General features: G+C 41.8%; 1 protein-coding gene across 5 annotated transcripts in view; it reads left to right on the top strand.

Moving 5' to 3' along the window:
• The window catches only part of PDE4D (phosphodiesterase 4D), a 1,450,167-nt gene that overhangs the window by 311,082 nt on the left and 1,119,899 nt on the right, over positions 1 to 19,186 (top strand). For all 5 annotated transcript variants that reach the window (XM_060295794.1, XM_060295795.1, XM_060295798.1 and 2 more), the window contains one exon: positions 17,968 to 18,102. In XM_060295794.1, the coding sequence (XP_060151777.1) occupies positions 18,061 to 18,102 (42 nt within the window). In that variant the 5' untranslated portion in view covers positions 17,968 to 18,060. The remainder of the gene's footprint in view (positions 1 to 17,967; positions 18,103 to 19,186) is intronic.

The raw sequence follows: 19,186 nt of genomic DNA, 5'->3' as shown, positions 1-19,186 counted from the left end.
CTCCCTCCCTCCCACCCTCCCTAGCCCACCCCCTAGGTGGTCACAAAGCACTGAGCTGATCTCCCCGTGCTATGCGGCTGCTTCCCACTAGCTATCCGTTTTACATTTGGTAGTGTATATATGTGCATGCCACTCTCTCTCATATTCATGGTATATGTAGGAGATAGAATCAAGTCAACCCCTTCAGTAGAGTGCCACTTTTTTTTCCAAACAGTTTTCATTCTTATGAAAAGATCTTTAGCTCACTTCATTCCAAAAGAAGGAATTTTAGGATATTACAATATCTTATATCAAAATACTTTTGACTCTATCTCCTACATATACCCTGAATATGAAAGAGGCAGAAAAGGTTGAAAATGACTCTCTCTTGGTAGAAGAGCATTATAATCTCTGCCATAATAGATCTTGAGTTTGTTGTTTATAACCTTTAATGCCCACAACAAAATGGTTAGAATAGAGAAACTTTGGAACAAAAATAAAAAATCCAAATTAATTTTCTAGCTTCTTTTCTGCAGTTGTTTTAATCTCAACATTAAAAAACACTACTTTTTCCTGTTGATTAAAAATTTGTTCCTTGGCTTCAACTAAAATTAAGAGGCAATGTACAGTTTTCGCTGTCTGCGTGTTAGTGACTCCAGCACAGTGGGCTTGTTCCCTTGAAGGATGATAATAGGTCGTCACTTTGTAAGGGGCAGAGAACCCGTTGGTTTGGGTTTTTACTCCTAGTCATTGGTTTCTTGGTTATTTTAATTTCCTTGTTTATGTTTATTTTAGTTAACATTGAACTTTTTCATTTTGTGCCTTGTTTTGTTGCTGTTTATACAATTTTCAGGCAATGATTCCTTGGGTAGCAATTGTTAATCAGGGAGAGATGATAGCTTGAGGGTACTGAGTTACAGGATGCTAGGATAAAACTTGTTCTATTGAAGCCTCATTAGAAAAGCTTTCATACGCCTGCCTTCGGTGAGATCTGCGTGGTGCTCTGCCAATGGCCCTAGTCTCTTTTAACCTTTTTATTTTGTTTTCTTCAAATTCTAATTGTATCCCATGTAATCTAAACCAATAGCACTACTAGGTCTTAAGATAATTCAGTTATAATTTGTCTCTTTTTTTTTTAAAGATTTTTCCCCCTTTTCTAAATTAATTAATTAATTACTTTTTATTTTTGGCTGCGTTGGGTCTTCATTGCCGCGTGTGGGCTTTCTCTAGTTGCGGCGAGCGGGGGCTACTCTTTGTTGCCGTGCGCGGGCTTCTCTTGTTGCAGAGTATGGGCTCTAGGTGCACGGGCTTCAGTAGTTGTGGCACTCGGGCTTAGTAGTTGTGGCACACGGGCTTAGTTGCTCCGTGGCATGTGGTACCTTCCTGGACCAGGGATCGAACCCATGTCCCCTGCATTGGCAGGCGAATTCTTAACCACTGCACCACCAGGGAAGTCCCTGTAATTTGTCTTAAGGGAGTTTTTCACAGTGTAGATTTTGCAGGAAAATAAAAGGTAGGATTCATAGCTAACAGATAAATGGAAGCAACTAAAGAACAAAGGGATGTGTTGGTTTAAAAAGAAACTTCTGAAAGGGTCTGGCTCACTGTAACTTTAGAGATGAGAGTTCTACAGCTCAGATTTGGAAAGCTTTACATAATAGAATTCAGGATATATGACGTGGGTGTCTGTTCTTCTCCCTCTCCCTCTTCTTCTCCCCAGCTCCCTTTCTGTCTGCCTCTCTCATCTGTCTGTCCATCCGTCCATCCATCCATCCATCCATCTATCACCTACATAATGTTTTTCTTGTTTTAACTAGAGAGAGAGAATGGTGCATGTTCCAGAACTGAGAACATGTTCCACTATGTTTCATCTCATGATGAAAAGTACTGATTATGATTTGTAATGCATCATTTGTAGACCACAGTCTGTGCATACATCCTACAGCCTTCAATGACAGTGCCATTCGAATGCTTCTCAAATTTAAAAGTACTCAGATGGTGGACTTTTACTTTAATCTGATATGGGGCAGGAAAGTATTGAAAAAGCAGAAACCTCAGTGCTTCAGTGAACTCCACCTTCGTTTGTAGGTAGTGAGCTGCTTAAACCAGAGATTTTGTGAAAATTGTCTTGCTGTCATTTTGTTTCCCCACATGATGACTCAGGGGTTTTTGTCCTGAGGCTCTCAATGGATCTGTTATAATTTAGCTGGCAATGACACATCCCAGAGGCTCTTTCCATCTTGGCCTCAGGCCAGCAGACTACGTACCATGCTGTCCTATGGTTCACATGACAAAACTGCTCTAGTCACCTCCCACTGCCCAGGCCTGCAAGGGCACCATAATGAGGAAGTGGGAGGGATATGGTTAGAAAAGTTGTTGAAAAGAAGCTTCTGTTGTAACTTTCCTACTTCAGCAGGAAGCTAAAACCAGAGTAAGGTATTCTCAAGTAACAGACCTTACACTTGTGAGAGATGAATTGGAAAGTCCCTGGCCTTGTATTTATGGGAAAATGGTATTTTAGGGAGCTGCAATTATTTCAGGTGGGGGAAAGGCCGCAAATCATGGAATCCTAGAAAGAGGTAATTTATTTGCTGCTAAACAACTCAGCTGGGCTATTTTGAAATACTGGTCAGGGGAAGTGTTGAAAGAGTGGGTGTTTTGGCATTGCCATACCCTTGGAATTGAAGCATTGAGCTACCTAGGAGCCAAATGATGTGCTTTCATTTTCCAAAACATCAGTTATTTTATAATAATTTCGTGCTGAAATCAAAAGTGGCTTGTGTTCTCTTACGTGAGTGTGATCACCTGTATATTATACATTCGAGGGGCATGTACAGAACGTTTTCTGGGTGTGGAGTTCCATAGCCGCCTCCTCTGCAGAGACAGAGGTCTGACCAGATGTGCAAAAGAGATGAAAGGAACTGCCTGGCCGAACTTCCATGTTCCTTTCACTCTACCTGGGGAAGAACATCAGTATATGAAGTGGTATTTGAATAACTTAAAGCAAAGCATTCGCAAGAGCAGAATAACTCGGAACAGACTTTGAAGCCATGAGGCGTATGAATCACTTTCTGCCTCCTCTGGGTCCCACACCAGCTATTCTGAGCCTCTGTCAGAGCACTTACTGTGTTGTGCTGTTCGTCTCTCTCTCCCTCTAGTCTGCGAGCTCCTTGCAGAGAGAGATTTTATCATATTTATCTTTGCAGCCCTGGACCCTAGCACAGTTGACTGGGTACCACAAGTGTCTAGTAAATGTCTGGTGAATGAAGAAGAGGGACTGCTGTTATTATTTGGGGGGAGGAGAAGGCAATAGAATGATGGTTTGGGATGGGTATAAACTACAAAGGGAAATATTTGTTTTTTTTTTTTTTTAGTGTAGAGACGAAATGTGCTTTCCTTCTCATAATTCTAGCCAGGGGAATCAGTTCAGTTTGGCAGAATTCAGTAAAATATATATTGAGGGTATGTTATGTGGTGATCGTGTATACAAACATGAAATGTTATCTACCCTCAAGGGTCTTAGAGTCTAGAATGGCAGTGACAGTGAGACACAGATCATTGCAGTATAACTTGGCATATATGCATTTGGGGGCATTCAGAAGGCATTGTGGGCGGGGAGAGGAGAGGGACCTTGGTCAAGGTTGGCAGTGGGGACCGGGCTGGGGATAGTGGGAGAATCAGGAAACTCTTCCAGGAGGAGGTGACATTTCAGCTGAGTCTTGAAGCAGAAATAGTCAAGTAAAGAAGGAAGGAAGGGGATATAGGGAAGTGGAAGAGGAAAAGAACAAGAACACAGGGGCAGGAAGCAGCACAGAGTGTGTGTGGGGACTACAGGTGGTTCAGTATAACAAATGAGTGAAATATGCTGTATGGAGGGACAGCAGGCAGTGTTGATGACAAGGAGGCGTATTACAATGTAGCTGAAATGGTGTAGGTAGAACTCTGAAAGATCGTAGTGGTGGGAAACCTGCAAAGAGAGGATAGAGCTGAGCAATCTTTGCCAGGTACTCTGGCAGGACGTGACCACTGATTGAGCACAGGTGACCAGGGAGTGGGAGAGGCTCAGGATTCTGGCTGGGGTAGCTGGGCGGATGGTGGTACCAGTAACTGAGAGGGACAAGATACAAGAAGGAATGTATTTGGGAGTGAAGAAAGAAAAAATATTGAGTTCATACACGGACATGTTGTATTTGAGATGTTTGTGGATCTTCCAAGTGGAGACATCTGGCAGGCTTTCAAATGCATAAATTTGAAGCACAAGAGAATCAGGGTATGAGAGAGGATCACACTTTATATACAACTTTAATCTTGCTCTTTTCATTTAACATCATAGCAGAATTTTCTCTTGTAATTAAAATATCTTATAAAAACCTATTTTTAGCTGCATGGTACACCATGAGGTTTCTTGTATTTTATTTGGCTATTCCGTTACTACTGGACATCTAAATTGTTTCCAAATTTTTATAATTATGATTAGCAATGCTGCTAATGCCTTTGCATATTTCATGTTACTTCCTGAATTACTATGTCAAAATATACAACACCATTATAGTTTATGGTACTTTATTATCAAACTCCTTTCCAAAGAATTATGTTAGTTTGAATCTGATAAGTAATATATGAATTGCATATTTCATCATATAAACACCACTACCAAGCATTTTATTTTAAAAAACTTAATTCTGCTGATTTGTAAGCAACACAAGCAAAAACCTTGAGATTTTAATTTTCATCTCTTTCGTAAATACTGAGGTTGAATATTTTCCACATTTTGATATACTTTTATTTCCAGTTTTATACTGCTTATTAATTTAAATGCTCATGTTTTTCTTATGGATTTATACTTCTATTTTTTTTTTTTTTTTTTTTTTGCGGTACGCGGGCCTCTCACTGTTGTGGACTCTCCAGTTGCAGAGCACAGGCTCCGGACGTGCAAGCTCAGCGGCCATGGCTCACGGGCCCAGCCGCTCAGCTGCATGTGGGATCTTCCCGGCCCAGGGCACGAACCCGTGTCCCCTGCATCGGCAGGCGGACTCTCAACCACCGCGCCACCACGGAAGCCCTATACTTCTATTTTTAAAATATATTTTGTTAAGTGGTTGCTGAGTGTTCAACACTATGTTAAACACTATAGAAAGGGCAAAAGGAATGATAACGAATTACTCTCAACCTTTAGAATTCGTATTTTACAATCATATAACCTGCAGCGTGGAAAAGGCATTAAAATGTACTTTTTTCAACCCCCAGTTGAGGAAGCAAAAATTAAACCTATAAAACAATTAGTGAAAAAAATGGAAGATAGTATATGATTTTGTGGTGCAACATAGCCTTTATTGTCAGAATTCAGAGACAGCAGAAAACTGTGTGACTTGGAGCCACAGGGCAAATTGTCAGTAAAAGGTAGAACTTTTGCGGGACCTCGAAGAATAGAAAAATTCGGAAAGGTGGAGGATAGAAGAACACTAAGAATGTATACATAGGGATAGGAGATGGAAATGCACATGGCTAAGGTGTTGGAGGGATTAGACCATTCAGACGAGGGTGGATGGTTTGTGTTGGGGAATAGAGTGTGAGACAAGGTCAGACTAAAGATGTAAATCACACATTACCTGGGTCCTCTGATTGAAACACCTCTGGGTCCAGGCAGAGGTCACTGAAGGGGCCCACCCTCCAGAGCAGGAGCTGTGACCTGGTAATACAGCGCCATCCTTGTGTTGTAGGTGGATTGCACTGACTCTAGCAAGAACCAAGTTGTTGAGCTTTGCTGGGCACACTGAAAGGGGTAGGTGGGTTGGCCTACGGAGCAAGTTTAAAGAGAACCACTGCACAGGGCAGATTCATCAGCTGGACAGAGCACTGGACACAGTGCAGAAGCCTCAGTCTAATTCCTGCCTTGTCCCAGGAGGTAGCTCTGTGATCTTAGGCAGATTATGTACATTCTTATACCTCAATTTCCCCATCATACTGTGAACTCTTTCTAGATTCTACAGCTTCTAGCAGGCGCTCAGATAACAGACAGCCTCCACAGGGTACCCTAGAAAAAAGGAGATATAAATAGCAGGAAACTACTATGGTAATGTTTAGATCTGGACTAAGAAGGTGCCCTTTCTCTTAATTCACAACTTTAGAAAGTAGAACTCTACGTTCTTCCTTTGTCTCTATCACAGATTTAGCAGAGGGACACTGGGGCAAATGTCTAAGTTACCCACCTTATGTGTGGGGAGGGAAAATTAGTGGGCACTTAGGAGCTATGGCAAAAACTCAAACTTTCATGAAAAGTCTGATTTTTATCCCCTCATAGGCTTCTTTTCTTTTAATGTTTGTAGTATTTAGTTCTTGCATTGCTGCCTCCTAATTTCTTGCCTGCACGTATTTTGGTGGATGATTCTTGGTAAATTGAGCTTGTTTTTATTGCAGTTCATTGTGACTGTCTTTTATAGTGATCAGACGTTTTTGCGGAGCACAGACTCTGGACGCGCAGGCTCAGCGGCCATGGCTTACGGGCCCAGCCTCTCCGCGGCATGTGGGATCTTCCCGGACCGGGGCACGAACCCGTGTCCCCTGCATCGGCAGGCGGACTCTCAACCACTGCGCCACCAGGGAAGCCCTGATCAGACCTTTTTTCTTTTTTCATATGTGCCATATCTAGCATTTTTCTTTCTAGATTAGAATCTAGTCAAGGAAAGAGAATGCCTATCCTGTTTTTACTTTCATGTCTATTTTATGCAGCCGTAGACAAATCTATCTTGATGAGGTAGAGAAGACATTAAATCGGAGAAAAATATATTATCCCTTGATCATTCATAGGCAACTGCACCCTAATAATCCTTTCTCCCTGAATCTAGAAAGTTTGGTGGATATCTGAGAGATTAGTACACTACCAGGCACATATGAGATGCTCAATAAATGTATATTTTAAATTAATGCATTTGAGTGGCTTTATAATTCAGCAATCACAACATACATTATCAAGCAGAAGAAAAAATGAGTTCCAAAGGAGGTAAAGAATAAAAAAAAATTCCTCTGAAATATATAAAATACACTTACTAGCCTCTCTAGTATTTGCAGATAGTTAGAACCCTTTTCCACTCATATTTAGAGTGCATTGACACATTTGATGTTTAAATGAATAGAATTAACTGACATTTGCAGGGAACTTTATATCTTCCAGAAAACTTTCTCAGACATTATCTAATTCACCCCCATAATAACCCCATGAGTTGGGTTGTAGAAATATTGTTATCTTTACAGAGAAGCAAGTAAGTGGTAGAAGAAAAAAGATAAGGGATTTTCCTAACGCCATCCAGCTTGTGTATACGACTCAGTGATGCAAGTGGAACCAATTTCTTCTGATGCCCAGTTCAGGAGGCTGACCGGTGAGGTGTACGGTGAGGCGTTTCCACTCTATAAATCCTCAGTCTCTAGGAAAGATCCTGTTTTAACTCCCTTTCCTTGCATCGAAGTAGCAAAATTTATCCCCATGCTCCAGCTCAGATTCTGTCTCTGAATGTGCCAGCACCCTGTACCTGACTTAGATGCTCTCTTCATTTTTATTTCTGAAGTGTTTTCTCTGCAGGAGCCGACTCTTCTTTCTCCCTAATTAACTTTTATGTGGAAACTCCTCTAGTAATGAAATTGCCTGTGCGGGTCTTCCCCCACCTGGTTGGCTTTTTAGTGCACCTGGAGGGAGAAAGCATTTCTGCTGTCTCACTGCATGGTCTTTGCTGAGGCAGGAATTTGTAGGAGCGAAGATAACTGCCTTCCTGAGAGGAGACCTTTTTTATCAAACATTCTTTTGTTTAGGTTCAGCTTTGATGCTTGCAAAGGTTACCACTTGTTGATAATTAAAATGCATTGGTTCATTTGTATCTTTTTTTTTTTTTAGATTCCACATATAAGCGATATCATATATTTACAAAACAGGAATAGACCCACAGACATAGAAAACAAATTTAGGATTACCAAAGGGGAAAGCAGGGGGGAAGGATAAATTATAACTTTGGGATTAACAAATACAGATTACTATATGTAAAATAGATAAATAACAAGGACCTAATTACAGCACAAGGAACTATATTCAGTATCTTGTAATAACCTATAATGGAAAAAAATCTGAAAAAGAATACCTATATCTCTATCTATCTATCTATCTATCTATCTGAGTCACTGTGCTGTACAAATGAAACTAACACAACATTGTAAATCGACTACATTCCAATAAAAAAATGCATTGGTCCATGATTTTGGCAGCAAAGCAAGATGTCAGGGTAGGCAAAAACATGGACTTTGAAGTCAGACAAATCAGGTTTGAATCCTGGTTCTGCTACTATTTACTGGGCAGTTTACTTCTTGGAGCTCTTTTGTGCAATGGGGATAATAACAGTATCTATCTCAAGAGTTGTTGGGAGGATTAAAGATAAATGATAGATGTTTTTCTTCCGATGAGATGAGATATCAGAAAAGTACCGTCTTCTTCATAGACTGCAGATCAGATTTTCATGTCCCCTCCAGCTTCACCCTTCTCCCTGCCCGACCCTAGCAGGCTTTTTGCCCTGGGAGGTGTACCCTACACTGAGGTGCAGGCAGCAGCTTTATTTGCCCTCTGGCTTTGTTGCATTTACCTGATGGGGAGTCCCGGCAGGACATCAGAGGGATGGAGGAGAGTGAAATGAAGTTCATTCCCTCATCTCTTTCCCTTCAGGGTCACCTGAGGCTAGCTGCATCCCAGATAATAACCTCCCTTCTCAAGGCAGCCCACTCTATGACTGTCTCCTCCTAGGGACTATTGACCCATCCCTCTCCTTGTCCCTTTAGGCTGCGGTGGTAATAACTCCATTATTGCTAGCTCCAGCTACTTCACCATCCTTCGTGGATTCCTCTATTCTACGCACATCTTTTAAGATTGTCTCTTTACTAAACCCTCCTTAAATGATCCTAATATGAGTGTGCTATCTGTTACTCATGGGACCTGAACGGATACATTATTTATTACTGCTTAATTGAAAGTATATTTGCCCAAGATTCTTTTATTTAAAAGAGTTTGGAACTTCTAGGGGAAAAATGTGTGGTTGCTTGTCATTTGATATTAAGAGGAGAAAAATGTAGTAATGATGGACGATGACAATGATAATGATGGTGATAGTCAAGCATTGTCTATGTGACAACTGTACTCTCGACACTGCTGTATACACGTTAGTTCATTTAAACTCAAACACACATGAGTATATATATATTTTTTCTTTTTGGGGTACGTGGGCCTCTCACTGTTGTGGCCTCTCCCGTTGCGGAGCACAGGCTCCGGACGCGCAGGCTCAGCGACCATGGCTCACAGGCCCAGCCGCTCCGCGGCATGTGGGATCTTCCCGGACCGGGGCACGAACCCGTGTCCCCTACATCGGCAGGCGGACTCTCAACCACTGCGCCACCAGGGTAGCCCGAGTATTTCTTTTTTGACCACATATAAATAACACTTTATTTGGAGATTAACCTCTCATCAGAAGAAATCAACCATGAGAGGCCTCATGGCAAAGGCCTTCTGACTCATCTTCCTGATACCCTCCCATGGTCCACTGTCCATACAACATCCAGAATGATCTGGATTACTCGAATCCAGATTATAATTATCTGGATTATTTGGGCCACTTAAAGTTTAAGTCAGATCATATCCTTCCCCTGCTCAGAATCCTCCCATAGTTTCTCATCACATTTATTTTTAAATTTTTATTTATTTATATTTTAATTTTTTTAAAAAATTATTTGTTTTATTTATTTTTGGCTGCCTTGGGTCTTCATTGCTGTGTGTGGGCTTTCTCTAGTTGCAGTGCACGGTCTTCTCATTGTTGTGGCTTCTCTTGTTGTGGAGCATGGGCTCTAGTAGTTGTGGCATGCGGGCTCAGCCCCGTGGCTCATAGGCTCAGCAGCTGTGGCTTGTATGCTCTAGAGCACAGGCTCAGTAGTTGCAGCATGCAGGCTCAGTAGTTGTGGCTCGCGGGCTCTAGAGTGCAGTCTTAGTAGTTGTGGCACAAGGGCTTAGCTGCTCCACAGCATGTGGGATCTTCCCAGACCAGGGCTCGAACCTGTGTCCCCTGCGTTGGCAGGCAGATTTTTTTTTTTTTTTAACATCTTTATTGGAGTATAATTGCTTTACAATGGTATGTTAGTTTCTGATTTATAACAAAGTGCTTCAGCTATACATATACATATATCTCCATATCTCTTCCCTCTTGTGTCTCCCTCCCTCCCACCCTCCCTATCCCACCCCTCTAGGTGGTCACAAAGCACCGAGCTGATCTCCCTGTGCTATGTGGCGGCTTCCCACTAGCTATCGTTTTTACATTTGGTAGTGTATATATGTCCATGCCACTCCCTCACTTTGTCCCAGCTTACCCTTCCCCCTCCCCATTGTCATCAAGTCCATTCTCTAGTAGGTCTGCGTCTTTATTCCCAACCTGTTCCTAGGTTCTTCATGACCATATATATATATATATATTTTTAGATTCCGTATATATGTGTTAGCATATGGTATTTGTCTTTCTCTTTCTGACTTACTTCACTCTGTATGACAGACTCTAGGTCCATCCACATCACTACAAATAGCTGAATTTCGTTTCTCTTTATGGCTGAGTAATATTCCATTGTATATATGTGCCACATCTTCTTTATCCATTCATCTGTTGATGGACACTTAGGTTGCTTCCATGTCCTGGCTACTGTAAATGGAGCTGCAATGAACATTGTGATACATGACTCTTTTTGAATTATGGTTTTCTCAGGGTATATGCCTAGTAGTGGGCTTGCTGGGTCCTATCGTAGTTCTATTTTTAGTTTTTTAAGGAACCTCCATACTGTTCTCCATAGTGGCTGTATCAATTTACATTCCCACCAACAGTGCAAGAGGGTTCCCTTTTCTCCACACCCTCTCCAGCATTTATTGTTTGCAGATGTTTTGTTTTTTTTTGCGGTACGCGGGCCTCTCACTGCTGTGGCCTCTCCCGATGCGGAGCACAGGCTCCAGACGTGCAGGCTCAGCAGCCATGGCTCATGGGCCTAGCCACTCCACGGCATGTGGGATCTTCCCAGACCGGGGCACAAACCCGTGTCCCCTGCATGGGCAGGCAGACTCTCAACCACTGTGCCATCAGGGAAGCCCCTGTTTGTAGATTTTCTGATGATGGCCATTCTGACTGGTGTGACATGATATCTCATTGTAGTTTTGATTTGCATTTCTCTAATAATTAATGATGTTGAGCATTCTTTCATGTGCTTGTTGGCAATCTGTATATCTTCTTTGGAGAAATGTCTATTTAGGTCTTCTGCCCATTTTTGGACTGGGTTGTTTGTTGTTTTTGATACTGAGCTTCATGAGCTGCTTGTAAAATTTGGAGATTAACCCTTGGTCATTTGCTTCATTTGCAAATATTTTCTCCCATTCTGAGGGTTGTCTTTTCATCTTATTTGTGTTTTCCTTTGCTGTGCAAAAGCTTTTAAGTTTCATTAGGTCCGATTAGTTTATTTTTGGTTTTATTTCCATTTCTTTAGGAAGTGGGTCAAAAAGGATCTTGCTGTGATTTATGTTATACAGTGTTCTGCCTATGTTTTCCTCTAAGAGTTTTATAGTGTCTGGCCTTACATTTAGGTCTTTAATCCATTTTGAGTTAATTTTTGTGTATGGTGTTAGGGAGTGTTCTAATTTCATTCTTTTACATGTAGCTGTCCAGTTTCCCCAGCACCACATATTGAAGAGGCTGTCTTTTCTTCATTGTATATCCTTGCCTCCTTTATCAAAAATAAGGTGACCATATGTGTTTGGGTTTATCTCTGGGCTTTCTATCCTGTTCCATTGATCTATATTTCTGTTTTTGTGCCAGTAACATACTGTCTTGATTACTGTAGCTTTGTAGTCTTGTCCGAATACAGGGAGCCTGATTCCTCCAGCTCCGTTTTTCTTTCTCAAGACTGCTTTGGCTATTCGGGGTGTTTTGTGTTTGCATACAAATTGTGAAATTTTTTGTTCTAGTTCTGTGAAAAATGCCATTGGTAGTTTGATAGGGATTGCATTGAATCTGTAGATTGCTTTGGGTAGTATAGTCTTTTTTCACAATGTTGATTCTTCCAATTCAAGAACATGGTATATCTCTCCATCTACGTGTATCATTTTTAATTTCTTTCATCAGTGTCTTATAGTTTTCTGAATACAGGTATTTTGTTTCCTTAGGTAGGTTTATTCCTAGGTATTTTATTCTTTATATTGCAGTGGTAAATGGGAGTGTTTCCTTAATTAAACTCTCTTTCTTTTGATTTCCATTTGCATGTAATATCATTTTCCATCCCCTCACTTTCAGTCTGTATGTGTCCCTGGGTGTGAAGTGGGTCCCTTGTAGACAGCATACATAAGGGTCTTGTTTTTACATCCATTCAGCCAGTCTATGTCTTTTGGTTGGAGCATTTAATCCATTAACTATTAAGGTAATTATCGATATGTATGTTCCTATTACCATTTTCTTAATTGTTTTGGGTTTGTTATTGTAGGTCTTTTCCTTCTCTTGTGTTTCCTGCCTAGAGAAGTTTCTTTAGCATTTGTTGTAAAGCTGGTTTGGTGGTGCTGAATTCTCTTAGCTTTTGCTTGCCTGTAAAGGTTTTAATTTCTCCATCAAATCTGAATGAGATCCTTGCTGGGTAGAGTAATTTTGGTTGTAGGTTTTCCCCTTTCATCACTTTAAATATGTCCTGCCACTCCCTTCTGGCTTGCAGAGTTTCTGCTGAAAAATCAGCTGTTAACCTTATGGGGATTCCCTTGTATGTTATTTGTCATTCTTCCCTTGCTGCTTTTAATATATTTTCTTTGTATTAAATTTTTGACAGTTTGATTAATATGTGTTTTGGCATGTTTCTCCTTGGATTTATCCTGTATGGGACTCTCTGCACTTCCTGGACTTGATTAAGTATTTCCTTTCCCATATTAGGGAAGTTTTCAACTATAATCTCTTCAAATATTTTCTCAGTCCCTTTCTTTTTCTCTTCTTCTTCTGGGACCCCTATAATTTGAATGTTGGTGCATTTAATGTTGTCCCAGGTCTCTGAGACTGCCCTCAATTCTTTTCATTCTTTTTTCTTTATTCTGCTCTGCAATAGTTATTTCCACTATTTTATCTTCCAGGTCCCTTATCCGTTCTTCTGCCTCGGTTATTCTGGTTTTGATTCCTTCTAGAGAATTTTTTATTTCATTTATTGTGTTGTTCATCATTGTTTGTTTGCTCTTTAGTTCTTCTAGGTCCTTGTTAAACGTTTCTTGTATTTTCTCCATTCTATTTCCAAGATTTTGGATCATCTTTACTATTATTGCTCTGAATTCTTTTTCAGGTAGACTGCCTATTTCCTCTTCATTTGTTTGGTCTGATGGGTTTTTACTTTGCTCCTTCATCTGCTGTGTGTTTCTCTGTCTTCTCATTTTGCTTAACTTACTGTGTTTGGGGCCTCCTTTTTGCAGGCTGCAGGTTCGTAGTTCCCTTTGTTTTTTGGTGTCTGCCCCCAGTGGCTAAAGTTGGTTTAGTGGGTTGTGTAGGCTTCCTGGTAGAGGGGACTAGTGCCTGTGTTCTGGTGGATGAGGCTGGAATTTGTCTTTCTGGTGGGCAGGTCCACGTCTGGTGGTGTGTTTTGGGGTGTCTGTGACCTTATTATGATTTTGGGCAGCCTCTCTGCTAATGGGTGGGGTTGTGTTCCTGTCTTGCTAGTTGTTTGGCATAGGATGTTCAGCACTGTAGCTTGCTGGTCTTTGAGTGGAGCTGGGTCTTAGCATTGAGATGGAGATCTCTGGGAGATTTTTGCCATTTGATATTATGTGCAGCTGGGAAATCTCTGGTGGACCAATGTCCTGAACTTAGCTCTCCCACCTCAGAGGCACAGGCCTGACACCCGGCCAGAGCACCAAGACCCTGTCATCCACATGACTCAGAATAAAAGGGAGAAAAAAAGAAAGAAAGAAAGAAAAAAATAAAATAGCATCAAGTTATTAAAATAAAAAAATGAAAATAATTATTAAAAAATTTAAAAAATATTAAAAAGTAATAAAGAGAAAGAACAGAGCAACCAAACCAAAAAAGAAATCCACCAATGATAACAAGCGCTAAAGCTATAAGTAAAAAAAAAAAAAAGACAGATCCCTAGGACAGATGGTAAAAGCAAAGCTATACAGACAAAATCACACACAGAAGCATACACATACACACTCACAAAAAGAGAAAAAGGAAACAAATATATATATTGTTGCTCCCAAAGTGCACCACCTTAATTTGGGATGACTCGTTGTCTATTCAGGTATTGCACAGATGCAGGGTACATCAAGTGGATTATGGAGATTTAATCCGCTGCTCCTGAGGCTGCTGGGAGAGATTTCCCTTTCTCTTCTTTGTTCGCACAGCTTCCGGGGTTCAGCTTTGGATTTGGACCCGCCTCTGCGTGTATGTTGCGCGAGAGCGTCTGTTCCCGCTCAGACAGGACGGGGTTAAAGGAGCAGCCGATTCAGGGGCTCTGGCTCACTCAGGCCAGGGGGAGGGAGGGGCACGGATGCGGGGCGAGCCTGCGGCGGCAGAGGCCGGCGTGACGTTGCAGCAGCCTGAGGCGCGCCATGTGTTCTCCCGGGGAAGTTGTCCCTGGATCACGGGACCCTGGCAGTGGCGGGCTGCACAGGCTCCCGGGAGGTGAGGTGTGGAGAGTGACCTGTGCTTGCACACTGGCTTCTTGGTGGCGGCAGCAGCAGCCTTAGCGTCTCATGCCCGTCTCTGGAGTCCGCGCTGATAGCCGCGGCTCGTGCCCGTCTCTGGAGCTCCTTTAAGCGGCGCTCTGAATCCCCTCCCCTCGCGCCCCAGGAAACAAAGAGGCAAGAAAAAGTCTCTTGTCTCTTCGGCAGCTCCAGACCTTTTCACGGGCTCCCGGCTAGCTGTGGCGCACTAGCCCCTTCAGGCTGTGTTCACGCCGCCAACCCCAGTCCTCTCCCGGCGCTCCGACCGAAGCCCGAGCCTCAGCTGCCAGCCCCCGCCCATCCCGGCGGGTGAGCCGATAAGCCTCTCGGGCTGGTGAGTGCAAGTCGGCACCGATCCTCTGTGTGGGAATCTCCCCGCTTTGCCCTCCGCACCCCTGTTGCTGTGCTCTCCTCCGCGACTCCGAAGCTTCCCCCCTCCGCCACCAGCAGTCTCCGCCGCAAAGGGGCTTCTAGTGTGTGGAAACCGTTCCTCCTCCACAGCTCCCCCCCACTGGTGCAGGTCCCGTCCTTATTCTTTTGTCTCTGTTTTTTCCTTTTTCTTGTGTCTTACCCAGGTACGTGGGGAGTTTCTTGCCTTTTGGGAGGTCTGAGGTCTTCTGCCAGTGTTCAGTAGGTGTTCTGTAGGAGTTGTTCCACATGTAGATGTATTTCTGATGTATTTGTGGGGAGGAAGGTGATCTCCATGTCTTACCCTTCTGCCCTCTTGAAGCTCCTCCACACATGAGTGTTATTATCTCTCTTTTTCAGATCTGGAAAAAGCTCAGAGAGGTTAAGTAACTTACCTAATGCTACACAGAATGCCATTGGAGAGTTGAAATTCTAACCTGTCTATTTGGTTTCAAGATCCATACTCTTAGCAAGGCCTTGCTGCCTCCTAGGTAAACAGGCTGAGAAGGGCCATCACTTTAGCCAACAGTTTTCAGTTAAATCCCTTTGTCTATTCAGATTTCTACAGGTTCTAAATTCCTATAGGAAAGTACCTCTTAATGATGGTCTTTAAATATGTCAAGGAAAATTTGTTAAAAACCTGATTAATTCAGCAAATCTTACCAGGTCAAATCCATCATTTGTCTGATTTGACTGATTAGTTAATTTAAAACCACTGAGTCACTAGTCCACTGGGGCAACTATTCTATGGTTACCCTTAAGGGTACTCATTAAATAATGAATAATTAAATATTTCAAATGAGTTTTTCTCTGATAGTGTGTAAGCTTCCCACAGCATTTAGCTGATTTTTTCCCCCTCCCTAGATATGTAATATTTGGTTCACAGTTTATATTATTTCTGTTCACTTCTTAAATTGATCTAGGTGAATAACATAATTTCACATTTTCTGAGAACTTATGAAATGCTTGGCATTATAACTAATCAGTAAAGATGACTAAATTCCTGGAGGTATAGTAGTTGAGAACTTAGCATTTGTGGGTCAACTCCTCCCTCCAATCCCCACTCGCTTAAGCAAAATCCATGCATACTCAAAGAAATTATTTTTATTCTAACAACTCACATTTGATTGTGTATTTTTCTCTAACCTCAGGAAGCGTTTTCATCAACCCCAGAAACAGGCTTTCTTCCTCACTGCCATTTGGGTCCCCAAGTCGTATCTAGGGATATTCTTAGCAAAAGTAAATTCTATTTCTCTGCCTCCAGCTCCACTTTGCTGTTGTGGGATCTCTGGCCTCCTTAAAGGCATCTCCCTTTTATCTTCATAAATCTTGAGGGGTGACTCACACGTGTTCAGACAAATCTTTGAGCCTTGAGAGGGCGCTACTGCGGGTTGCTGGGTGAAGGTCCCTGTCCGCTCCCGTGGGGACCACTGGGTTCTCGTGCTGCTTTAGGCTGGCCTCCCCCACGGGCCCACACAGACGCTGTGTTCCCCTGGAGTCCTCTCTCCTTTAGTTTTTGTATGTTTTTTTTAAAAGTCTGTATAGTTATTTTGTTTTATGTTTTTCAGTGTGTAACTCACACTACTTTGCACTTTGATATTTTTCAATCATTTGAGCAAAACAAACTTTTTCAGACCTTGCTCACTGTTACTGTTTTCCTTCAATCTCAGACACAAGTCTTCTGAGAAGCTTAGAACAAATCTAAGTGACAGAACTACATGCTGTTAGGACCAGTCTATACGTACAATGTCAGAGTTCTTGTGGTTTTTTCAGGCCTGCCTGCCTCATCCTCTTTCCCTCAGAGTAGCTTCTTTGGCAAAAGGCACTTCAACACAAATGCAAATACGCCCTATAAGTATGTAAATCATGTCCAGATATAGCTGAATATCAGAAATGAACACAACACATCTAACTATTCTATGTGCTCTTTCTTCGAAGCTCAAAACAGAATTTTCTTCTTAATGTCTGGCAAAAGTGAAGGTTAGGCAATGAGGATATCATATTCATGTGGCAACTGCTGTAGAATAATTCTTTAATGGTTGCTGCTTGACTAGGTAAACAGTTTCTCTCAACCATTCCTTGCATCCTCTTTGAACCGAAGGGGTATGTTTACACTAAGTTTACTGAAGAGCCACTGGAATGTCTTCCATGTACTGTAGATTATCGCTAATGAAGCAAGAGACCATTATGCGGTGGTCAGAGGGCTTGCAGATGTAGGTAAAATTCCAGCAGTGAACAAAGCTAACTTAGCGATCCCTTAATGCTGCGGTCCCCAGCATTTTTGGTACCAGGGACGGGCTTCGTGGAAGACAGTTTTTCCATGGAAGAGGGTGGGGGAACGGCTCAGGCGGTAATGCAAGCCATGGGGAGCAGCAGATGAAGCTTCGCTCGCTGGCCCGCCACTCACCTCTTGCTGTGCGGCCTGGTTCCTAGCAGGCCGTGGAATGGTACCACGGCCTGGGGGTTGGGGACCCCTGCCTTAGTGGAAAATTGAGGGGTCCGTAGCTATACCAGCCAGATCAGCACATACACAAATCAGTATGCATTTTCATTTCATACGTGTAAGTTTAGGTCGTGGCTACCATACCTTTTTTTTTTCATCCACTAGAAATGTACATTTGAATGTTTAATGAGAAACAGATGGTGCCTGATTTCTCTAACTTACATTTAACAAAAACTGTTTTGGAAATGTTGCTCGTGTATACTTTTACTGCTTTAAACACAGCACCATTTTAACCTGTTTTGATGAATAATTGAAGAATTACTGTCCTACTCTAAGACAGCATTTCAGAGCATGTGTTAATCATATACTTGATTAAACATTTCCTTGCCTTTCTCTTCAGAATGCCAATTGGCTTTTGAGTGGATAATTGTTGCAGTGAGAGCAGTGACGTTGAAAACAACTATTGCCTGTTTGAATTACTTAAAGCACCACCATGAAAAGAAATACCTGTGATTTGCTTTCTCGGAGCAAAAGTGTAAGTACTTTTTGTTTTCATTTATTTTCTAAAACTGTGTACCCACAACTTTTTACTGTTTTCTTTTGGATTTTAATACTGTGCTTTCATGATGAGACTTGTGAGAAACCCTTGGTTAACTTTCAGTTCTCTGACTGTAGCAGCTTATTAACAAATGAAGACTTGTTTGTCTCTGTGGCCTGGTTGACATTTGATGGGAATTCTCTTTCAGCCAGTTTATATGCCTTACCATTCATTTGTATGTGCCTACTGGTATGATATTGGAAACCCTGATTTTTGGATGCATGCAGAAAATATAAAAAGTTGAAACTGAGGAAATTTATGTCTTGAATATCAAACTTTCTGGGCAAGTTCAAAAGGATAAATTGAACTTACATCTAGGTACTTCAATCAATCACATTCTGCAAGTTCATGTACATGATGAATAATGTGAATACTTAATCGGTGGGTCATCACTTCCATGAGCTTTCTACCATGGCATGTGTCTTTAATCCTCTAATCTCCTCCTTTAAATTGTTTTTTGGGTTTTTTTTAGTGAAAGTCCTCAAGGCCCTGATGGAGATTAAGTCTTATTTCCACTCAGTGTTCTTAAGGTGCCCAAGTGGTGATAATTTCTAGATTTCTATTAGCTTATGAAAGAGAGCATAAGCAAATAGAGCAACTCAAAGAAAGCTACACAAGGCAGGGATGAAAGTAGACTGTTAATTTCCATCAGGCAAGCTCTAAGAACATGTCCCTTTGTTCATTTACCCAAGGGGAAAAAAGGCATCTAAACAGATGTAGTTATGACGTAGGAACATTCATTTGAAGGCATGAGAGAAAACACAAATGCAAGCACATTTCTCTAGTACGGGAACGCTTTGTGTTACAACCAGTGATTCTATGGTGATGGCCCAAGGCCATTTTTAATTCTTTCTATAGAATTAATTACCATCAAGCTTTTAAGGGTGAGCAATGCAGGAGTAATGGGGAGGGAAGTATAGTACCCGTAGGGTTTTTTAAAAAATGAGGATGTACCCAGAAGTATGCCAGTTCTTGGACTGAGTACTGACCCTGTTTAATAACCAACCAAGGAAATTCAACA

The sequence above is a fragment of the Globicephala melas genome, chromosome 3 (assembly GCF_963455315.2).
Source record: "Globicephala melas chromosome 3, mGloMel1.2, whole genome shotgun sequence".
Lineage (NCBI taxonomy): Eukaryota > Metazoa > Chordata > Mammalia > Artiodactyla > Delphinidae > Globicephala > Globicephala melas.
The sequence above is the reverse complement of the archived record's forward strand: the minus strand, read 5'-3'. Positions and strand labels throughout refer to the sequence as shown.